General features: G+C 46.9%; 1 protein-coding gene across 1 annotated transcript; it reads left to right on the plus strand.

Moving 5' to 3' along the window:
• The first annotated feature begins 5,075 nt into the window (after window positions 1–5,075).
• Window positions 5,076–10,492, plus strand: LOC140117137 (uncharacterized). The gene has a single exon (XM_072133593.1). The coding sequence runs from the start codon at window positions 5,236–5,238 to the stop codon at window positions 10,297–10,299; it is 5,064 nt and encodes a 1,687-aa protein (XP_071989694.1). The 5' UTR covers window positions 5,076–5,235; the 3' UTR covers window positions 10,300–10,492.
• Window positions 10,493–11,223: the final 731 nt, after the last annotated feature.

An 11,223-nucleotide genomic window follows, 5' to 3' on the forward strand; every position in this document is an offset into this window, starting at 1 on the left:
GTGCCCCCACATATATCATATATACCCCTCACACCACAACTGACCACACTGCACCCCCACATATATCATATATACCCCTCACACCACAACTGACCACACTGTACCCCCACATATATCATATATACCCCTCATATATCATATATACACCTCATATATCATATATACACCTCATGTATCATATATACCCCTCATGTATCATATATACACCTCATATATCATATATACACCTCATGTATCATATATACCCCTCATATATCATATATACCCCCATATATCATATATACACCTCATGTATCATATATACACCTCATATATCATATATACACCTCATGTATCATATATACCCCTCATATATCATATATACACCTCATATAACATATATACACCTCATATATCATATATACACCTCATATATCATATATACACCTCATGTATCATATATACCCCTCATATATCATATATACACCTCATATATCATATATACACCTCATGTATCATATATACCCCTCATATATCATATATACCCCTCACACCAAACTGACACCAATGTACCCCTATATATCATATATACCCCTCACACCACAACTGACCACACTGTGCCCCCACATATATCATATATACCCCTCACACCACAACTGACCACACTGTGCTCCCACATATATCATATATACCCCTCACACCACAACTGACCACACTGTGCTCCCACATATATCATATATACCCTTCACACCACACTGACCACACTGTGCTCCCACATATATCTTATATACCCCTCACACCACAACTGACCACACTGTGCCCCACATATATCATATATACCCTTCACACCACAACTGACCACACTGTGCCCCCACATATATCATATATACCCCTCACACCACAACTGACCACACTGTGCCCCACATATATCATATATACCCCTCACACCACAACTGCCCACACTGTGCCCCCACATATATCATATGTACCCCTCACACCACAACTGACCACACTGTGCTCCCACATATATCATATATACCCTTCACACCACAACTGACCACACTGTGCTCCCACATATATCATATATACCCCTCACACCACAACTGACCACACTGTGCCCCCACATATATCATATATACCCCTCACACCACAACTGACCACACTGTGCCCCCACATATATCATATATACCCCTCACACCACAACTGACCACACTGTACCCCCCACATATATCAAATATACCCCTCACACCACAACTGACCACACTGTGCCCCCCACATATATCATATATACCCCTCACACCACAACTGTCCACACTGTACCCCCACATATATCATATATACCCCTCACACCACAACTGACCACACTGTGCCCCACATATATCATATATACCCATCACACCACAACTGACCACACTGTGCCCCTACATATATCATATATCCCCCTCACACCACAACTGACCACACTGTGCCCCCACATATATCATATATTCCCCTCACACCACAACTAACCACACTGTACCCCCCACATATATCAAATATACCCCTCACACCACAACTGACCACACTGTGCCCCCCACATATATCATATATACCCCTCACACCACAACTGTCCACACTGTACCCCCACATATATCATATATACCCCTCACACCACAACTGACCACACTGTGCCCCCACATATATCATATATACCCCTCACACCACAACTGATCACACTGTGCCCCCACATATATCATATATCCCCCTCACACCACAACTGAACACACTGTGCCCCCACATATATCATATATACCCCTAACACCACAACTGTCCACACTGTACCCCCACATATATCATATATACCCCTCACACCACAACTGACCACACTGTGCCCCACATATATCATATATACCCCTCACACCACAACTGACCACACTGTGCTCCCACATATATCATATATCCCCATCACACCACAACTGACCACACTGTGCTCCCACATATATCATATATACCCCTCACACCACAACTGACCACACTGTGCCCCCACATATATCATATATACCCCTCACACCACAACTGACCACACTGTGCTCCCACATATATCATATATACCCATCACACCACAACTGACCACACTGTGCCCCCACATATATCATATATACCCCTCACACCACAACTGACCACACTGTGCCCCCCACATATATCATATATACCCCTCACACCACAACTGTCCACACTGTACCCCCACATATATCATATACACCCCTCACACCACAACTGACCACACTGTGCCCCCACATATATCATATATACCCCTCACACCACAACTGACCACACTGTACCCCCACATGTATCATATATACCCCTCACACCACATCTGACCACACTGTGCTCCCCACATATATCATATATACCCCTCACACCACAACTGACCACACTGTGCCCCCACATATATCATATATACCGCTCACATAACAACTGTCCACACTGTGCCACCACGTATATCATATATACCCCTCACACCACAACTGACCACACTGTGCCCCCACATATATCATATATACCCCTCACACCACAACTGACCACACTGTGCCCCCACATATATCATATATACCCCTCACACCACAACTGACCACACTGTGCCCCCACATATATCATATATACCCCTCACACCACAACTGACCACACTGTGCCCCCCACATATATCATATATACCCCTCACACCACAACTGACCACACTGTGCCCCCACATATATCATATATACCCCTCACACCACAACTGACCACACTGTACCTCCACATATATCATATATACCCCTCACACCACAACTGACCACACTGTACCTCCACATACATCATATATACCCCTCACACCACAACTGTCCACACTGTACCCCCACATATATCATATATACCCCTCACACCACAACTGACCACACTGTACCTCCACATACATCATATATACCCCTCACACCACAACTGACCACACTGTGCCCCCCACATATATTATATATACCCCTCACACCACAACTGACCACACTGTACCCCCACATATATCATATATACCGCTCACACCTCACCTGACCACACTGTACCCCCACATATATTATATATACCCCTCACACCACAACTGACCACACTGTACCCCCACATATATCATATATACCCCTCACACCTCACCTGACCACACTGTGCCCCCACATATATCATATATACCCCTCACACCACAACTGACCACACTGTGCCCCCACATATATCATATATACCCCTCACACCACAACTGACCACATTGTACCCCACATATATCATATATACCCCTCACACCATAACTGACCACACTGTGCCCCCACATATATCATATATACCCCTCACACCACATTTGACCACACTGTGCCCCCCACATATATCATATATACCCCTCACACCACAACTGACCACACTGCACCCCCACATATATCATATATACCCCTCACACAACTGACCACACTGTGCCCCCAAATATATCATATATACCCCTCACACCACAACTGTCCACACTGTGCTCCATCATATATCATATATACCCCTCACACCACAACTGCCCACACTGTGCCCTCACATATATCATATATACCCCTCACACCACAACTGACCACACTGTGCCCCCCACATATATCATATATACCCCTCACACCACAACTGACCACACTGTGCCCCCAAATATATCATATATACACCTCACACCACAACTGACCACACTGTGCCCCCACATATATCATATATACTCCTCACACCACAACTGACCACACTGTGCCCCCACATATATCATATATACCCCTCACACCACAACTGCCCACACTGTACCCCCACATATATCATATATACCCCTCACACCAGAACTGACCACACTGTACCCCCACATATATCATATATACCCCTCACACCACAATGTACCCCTATATATCATATATACCCCTCACACCACAACTGACCACACTGTGCCCCACATATATCATATATATCCCTCACACCAGAACTGACCACACTGTACCCCCACATATATCATATATACCCCTCACACCACAATGTACCCCTATATATCATATATACCCCTCACACCACAACTGACCACACTGTGCCCCACATATATCATATATACCCCTCACACCACAACTGACCACACTGTGCCCCCACATATATCATATATACCCTTCACACCACAACTGACCACACTGTACCCCCACATATATCATATATACCCCTCACACCACAACTGTCCACACTGTACCCCCACATATATCATATATACCCCTCACACCACAACTGTCCACACTGTACCCCCACATATATCATATATACCCCTCACACCACAACTGACCACACTGTGCCCCACATATATCATATATACCCCTCACACCACAACTGACCACACTGTGCCCCACATATATCATATATACCCCTCACACCACAACTGACCACACTGTGCCCCCACATATATCATATATACCCCCCCCCCCCCCCACCACCACCACACTGTGTACTGTGCACTATGACAGATGGGGGGATATGGAGACCCCGTAGCAGTTAATATAGTAAATGTCCCCCATATGTGACATCGATACTTTTATAGTATTTTTTCTTTTACATCTTTTCACTTTTTAACTATAATAAAACACATTTTGCTTTCCGTGTTGTGAACTTTTCCTGTTTGTGTCACATTTTGCGCCGTCGTGTGACAGGGAGGACGCACGACACCCGGAAACAGGCGCCATTCTGCCACACGGGCCTAGTGCTACAGCCACCAATCAGAGCTCAGCTTTTATTCATTACACTGCGCTGGAAACATCAAAGCTGAGCAGTGATTGGTTACAATAAAGACATGATTACCAATGGATAGTTCTCATAATTGGATCCGTGCATGAAGCTGCTGAGCAGGTCCTTATACACAGGGGACACCTATATGACAGAATATGGGCTCCTGCCGCTCTCAGATTGGGGGCAGTTTCGGCGCCTTATCCCCAATCACCTTTCCGTACAGTAGGAGGCTATACGCGCACGCGCAGTCACTCTTCCGTACAGCAGGCGCGTTATTGCTAGTGACTCTTCCGCACATGCGCCTTAGGCGGGCTCTTCTTCGAGCGCACGCGCACTGGTTGGCGGTGTGTGTGGGCGTGCGCGCGCGCGCTCCAGCTGTAACGGTTGCCGAGCGCGTTCACCATGTAAGATGGCGGCGGAGTTTTGAATCGCGGCCGTTGTGGCCGTTATATTCTGACCGTGTGAGAGACCGCGGCGCGCAGAATGGAGACCGACAGCGCCACAGAAAAGGCGGGAAACGGCGGCGGCTCCGTGACTGACAGGAGAGACAGGCCCTCAGCGGAGAGAGACAGCCACACAGCGGAGAGAGACGGCCACACAGCGGAGAGAGGTGATGGCAGAGACGGTGAGAGAGCTGGGGGCACGGGAAACCTGGCTCATGCCCATGGTGGAGGTGACATTGCCATGAGGGGGAGGAAAGAGACCACCATGGACCCCCAGAGAGAGGACCGAGCCATGACAGTGAGGAGAGAGACCTCCAAGGACCCTCAGAGAGAAGACAGAGCCATGAGGGGGAGGAAAGAGACCGCCAAGGACCCTCAGAGAGACGACAGAGCCATGAGGGGGAGGAGAGAGACAGCCATGGACTCCTACAGAGACCACAGCAGCCGCAATGGTTACGAGAGGGCCTGGCATGCCATGTCTGGTTACGAGCGCTCCCCGTCCCCCACCTCCATGTATGACGGAGCTCCCCACCCCAGCTCGGGCTACGAGAGGCTGTCGGTGGAGCGGGCGCACACTATGAAGGACTTTGAGAAACAGATCACGGAGCTGAAGAAGGAGAACTTCAATCTGAAGCTGCGCATCTACTTCCTGGAGGAGCAGGTCCAGCGACGGGGCGACAGCAGCAGCGACGAGCTCCACCGAATGAACATCGAGCTCAAGGTGGAGGTGGAGAGCCTCAAACATGACTTCCAGGAGAAGCACAACCTGCTGGTCCGGGCCTCCAAAGCTATGGAAAGCCTGGCCAGCCAACATGACCTGACTGTACAGAGACTACAGGACGAGCACCTCAAAGACCTCCAAGACATGGCAGATACCCACCACCACAAAGTCCATCTACTGGAGACCGCAATAGATCACGAGAAAGCAGAGCTGGAGAAGGTGTGTGTGCTACTCGACCAGGAGCGGATGCAACGATTCAGCGCTGAGGAGCGTCTCATAGCAGTCAATGAACAGTACAGCAAAAGCATGGGGGTCCTGGAAGAGAGAGACTGGATCATACAATGTCTAAACGAGACTGTCCACTCCAAAGACGCTCTAATAGCCCAGCTGGAGAAACAGATTGCCTCCATGATGCCATCTGAGGAGGACAAGATGGGAAAGAGTGATCTGTACCGGGAGGGTGATGGTAAAGACTTGTCAGGACTGCCTCATAAAGACATTGTGGATGGTACAGAAGAAGTCAACGAGTGGCAGAAAAAGATAAGAGAGATGGACAATGTAATTAATGAGCTCCAGCAGAAGCTAGAGGCCAACAGAGCTGCCTCCGCTGCCGAGGAGAAGAACTCCTTAAAGAGAGAGAAAGCCATACAAGGTCTGACCCTGGCACTGAAGAAGAAGACCAAGGAGAATAACAAACTCTTTAACGAGGTAGAGAACTTGAACGCTGCTCTAACCAAAGCAAGAGAAAATGCCCAGCAGGCCCAGACCCAAAGCCTCAAAGAAAGCAGTCACCCTGAGTACAAGAAGGTGATCTTTACACTTCAGGCAGAACAAGACATTTACAGCAGATTACTGAACTACGAGAGAGAGTCCGGAAACCTCCACAAAGAGCTCGAGTCCACCGCCTTGTTACGGAAATGGCTGGAGGAGAATATTCGTGCTAACCAAGAACTCCGCAAGATCATGGAAGCCCAAATCATGGCTAAATATAGAGGAGATGACAGCATGTCCTTTCTCGGAGATCAAACATCATACTTAAGTCTGGATCACCTCGACCACAATGACCATTTCTTTGCCAGAGCTCCATATGAAAATAATGTGCACATTTCGGAAGCTGTCATGGAAGATGCTGCAACCCAAACACAAGATGAAGATGAAGCAAATCTTAAATCTCACCAGGAATATCGGTCAGGCCTATTATTTAATGTTAAGAGCCCGGTTAAGGGAGACAATAGCAAAAACATGCAAACCTCTTCTGCCACCCAGACCGAGCTGGAGACCTTCTCTGCTGATGTTCCCAGGTCACCTTACAAAAGTGAAGAATTGGCGTGGACCCTACAAGATGAAGAAAACATTCAATCACAGAGGCTTCCCCATAAGACGAATGACATCCAAGGATGTAAACAAGAAAAGGTGGATAGATTCATTCAGAACTCTAAGAAATCCAGACTTCCTGTTTTTTTAAAATCTTCCCTAAATACAAAGATAAAGACTCCCTTAGCACCGGCCTCTGACAAAGAAGAAGATCATGAGTGTCCGCAGGAGCTGCAGATAGACCGCCAGTCTCGCGAGGAGGTAAAATCTGTAGAAGTCGAAGCCAAGTCATTTAAAGAAAACAAAGACTTTGTACTTGAAAAGGGAAGTCCTGGTCGAGAACAGAAGGAACCTACACAGCAAGAGCAAGGGAATCACATACTGTCAGAGGGGGTAGACTCCGCCAGAAGTGAGAGCACAACACCTAAAGTAAGTGAAGAGTTGTCAGTGTGTCAAGAGGAAGACTTTTATAACAGCAGGGAAAGGGAGTCTGTAGAAAAAGCCTTCAGAAAATTACAGGAAGAGAACTACAGGCTCTCTGAGCAGCTGAAGCAAGCACAAAGGGAGATCGAGACACGTACAGCACATGAAGACCCAATAAAAAATAAGGATGGTGCTCCCGAACTGCCCATGAAAGAGCATCGAGAGACTACAGACAAAAATATCCAGCTCTGCCAACAGGTAAAACTAACACAAACCGAGATCCAGACCATGAACGACAATGAAGGATTAATTACGTCTACTATTGAGTCTACTGACCAAACCTTACTGAAAGAGCTGCAATTTGGAAATATCCACCTCAGCCCACAGCTAAAACTGGCACAAACCGAAATCCAGACACCAAAAGCCAATGAAGGAATAACACAGGAGGACACAGCAGCAGATTCCTCAACATCCTACAAAGGGCTCAAAGAGTCTACAGACCAAACCTTACTGAAAGAACTACAGGCTGAAAATATCCAGCTCTATGAACAGCTAAAACGAGCACAAATCGAGATCCAGACATTAAAAGGAATAATATATAAAGATGCTCCAGGTGATTCCTCAAGCTCCGACAAAGTGCTGATCCCGTCTTCAGACCAAACCTTACTGAAAGAGGTAAAAGATGAAAATATCCAGCTCTCTAAACAGCTAAAACTAGCACAAACCGAGATCCAGACACTGAAAGCTAAAGAACTACATAAAGAATATTCTGCAGCAGAATCATTAAGCTCCAATAAATTGCTAATGGAGTCCACAGGCCAAACCTTACTGAGAGGACTGCAGGCCAAAACAGAAGATCTAAAACCAGCACAAACCGAGATCCAGACACTGAAGGCCAAAGGATTAATACATGAAGACTCTGAACCTCATTCAACGATATCTAACAAAGTGTTACTTAAGTTTACAGACGAAACCTTACAGAGAGAGCTACAGGCCGAAAATCACCGGCTCACAGAGCAATTAGAACAAGTACAAAGGGAAAACGAGACACTGCTTCGAGGCACCTCTGGTTGTAACTTGTGTATCCACAAGGATGAGCCGAGAAAGTCTGTGGAGCAAGTCTTGGAGAAAGAGCTTGAGGCAGAGAATCAGCGGCTCTACACACAGCTAAAACTTACACAGATGCAAATCGAGATACACGAGAACAGCGCTCCTGGATTATCATCGTCATGTAAAGAAGAAATGGAGCCAACGCACCGAGCCCTACAGGGACAACTACTGACAGAAACTCAACACCTGTCCAATCAGTTAAGGACAACTCAAAAGGAGCTGGAGGCAGCAGTGATAAAACTCAAGGTACTAGAGGGCTCCACCGAAGTGCAGTCTGCCGGCCAAACATTACAGGAGGCGCTACAAGTGGAGAACTACAGGCTCACAGAACAGCTGAAACAAGCACAGACGGAGATCGAGAAGCTCCAAGCAGAGCAGAGGTCCACAGACAGCACCGATGACTCTCTGAAGCTTCACGGATCAGATGCAGACGATGACCTCTCTGAGCAATCCTTCTTAGACAAGACCATCACCAATTCTGTAAATGTTATCAATACTGATGCCACGTCAGATTTCGGAGATGAGGTCTGTCAGCCTAATGTCACTAGTCAGAATGTCGTTGCACTCCGCTGCCATCATGACAGTCACTGTACAGAATGTGCCAACAACAGAGAAATTCTTACCTGCTCCAAAAGAATCAGCACCATGCACACCTCATCCAAGCATGCCAAGATGTCCCGCTCTGGGAGGTCCTATGAAGACTCTACTTCTCTTTCACAGTACGACTTGTTAGTGCAGTCACAGGCGAGAGAGCTGTCTCTCCAAAGGCAGAAGATTAAGGAGAGTCACAACCTCAGTGTTGTATGTTCAAAGAACTTCTACAACGTCTTGAAGGCTTTTGAGAACCTATTCCCTGCCAGCGCCTTGGATTCTAACATCACTCTGGGATTTCGGGAGCAGATTAATCAGACCGTGGAGTGGCTGAAGGAGTTGGAGTACAAGCTGAGTGATGCCCTCTATGGGGAGGAGGACGCTTATAGTGACCATTCAGCAGACAGCTTGCTGTACACCCCCTCGCGCCTGGTCCCTGGACACAGAATGTGGGCAGACAAACGTGGCTGCCACGTGCTAGGCTTGGTTGAGGACTACAATGCTTTACGAAAGCAAATTTTGGAAGCAAGGAACGTCCTGCAGGAGATGGAGGCTTTCATCGACCACGGAGTACAGACTGCGGTTCTCAACATGACTGAACATTTTGGGAGTATATTTTTTGAGAAACTTTCTAGAACAAAGCAGTCGCTGGAGGAAGCAGGTTGTTTGCTGAAGCTGTTGTGGAGGGTGTCCTTACCCTTACAGATTCACAGCCCATACAGCATCAACCAAGAGGAAGAAGCAACCCTTGAGATCACTCGGCTTCGAAAGAGGGTCCTGGAGCAAGAGAAGTTGTTATCAGGCATGGTCAAGAGGGTCTACTCCGAAAACCAGATGAAGGAGGACATTGAGAAGCTCATTCTGGACCAGCTGGCCATGACCCATGACATATTAAAGAGAGCCAAAGGAAATTTAGAGGTCCAGGTGGTCGATAAGCTCCTCTAAGGAGCCATTTGTATGTATAACTATCCTGCCATATTGTGTTTTATATTGTATCCCGCCTGGTAGTGGATGTAAGTTTTATAATTTTATAGTCTGCGCCGTTTCTCCTCCGTTGTAACATATTTTACTTGTTTTATTCTTGTAAAGTTTTAAGTTAATACAATCTGCCTATACATACAAGCACATGGCCTCGTTACCACCCGCGTCCTCTTGTAGTCTCTTTGTTGCTGGCGTTTTCATTTGTTACCACTAGATGGCGGCACGTGCCCGTTACTGGCCGTGGGCGCTAGACATCGTCTAGAGTCACAGATCATGAGAACTGTATATCCTGTGTGAAGGGGTGATCCTATCTAGACCATTTATGTGCTAGATGTCTTATGGGTGCGGATCCCTCCAATCTGGAGTTTGAAGGTCTTCTAAACTCCCTTTTACTCTCTGCATGGAGCGATGGTCCTACTGGATGCTCAACCTCCTTTAGAGTCAGTAGGAGTCCTGGATATAGCCACAGAACATGCTCAGCCGTTTTTGCCTCATTCAAGAAGAGAGGGAGATGGATATGTCTTATACATCAAATGATCAAAATTAGAGAACAAGGTCTGATCACAGACGTAATGTCCTCTCCATTGCTGAACATTCTGATGGATTTGTCTAAGGGGTCTCCAGGTCACTAGAACAGGGTTTTACACAATTACCAAAATATGTGTTGTTATAGAAGGTTCTGATACTTGTGGTCCCTCTGCCATGTAGCTGTATGAGAGGTCCAACTCCTGCTGCAGAGGATATTCCCCAAAGCCTGACACTTCCTCCACCACTTCCTTCCTTTCACTGACTTCGTTACACACTTTGGGTGCAGTCTTTCACCAGTTTTTCGGTGAACATAATGTTTCCCATTACTTTCATTACTAAAATGAGGGGTGGACACTCAGT

This window comes from Engystomops pustulosus, chromosome 2 (assembly GCF_040894005.1).
Source record: "Engystomops pustulosus chromosome 2, aEngPut4.maternal, whole genome shotgun sequence".
NCBI lineage: Eukaryota > Metazoa > Chordata > Amphibia > Anura > Leptodactylidae > Engystomops > Engystomops pustulosus.

Coding starts and splice junctions, on each gene's coding strand:
- LOC140117137 (XM_072133593.1), top strand. CDS start 5,236: ATGGAGACCGACAGCGCCACAGAAAAGGCGGGAAACGGCGGCGGCTCC.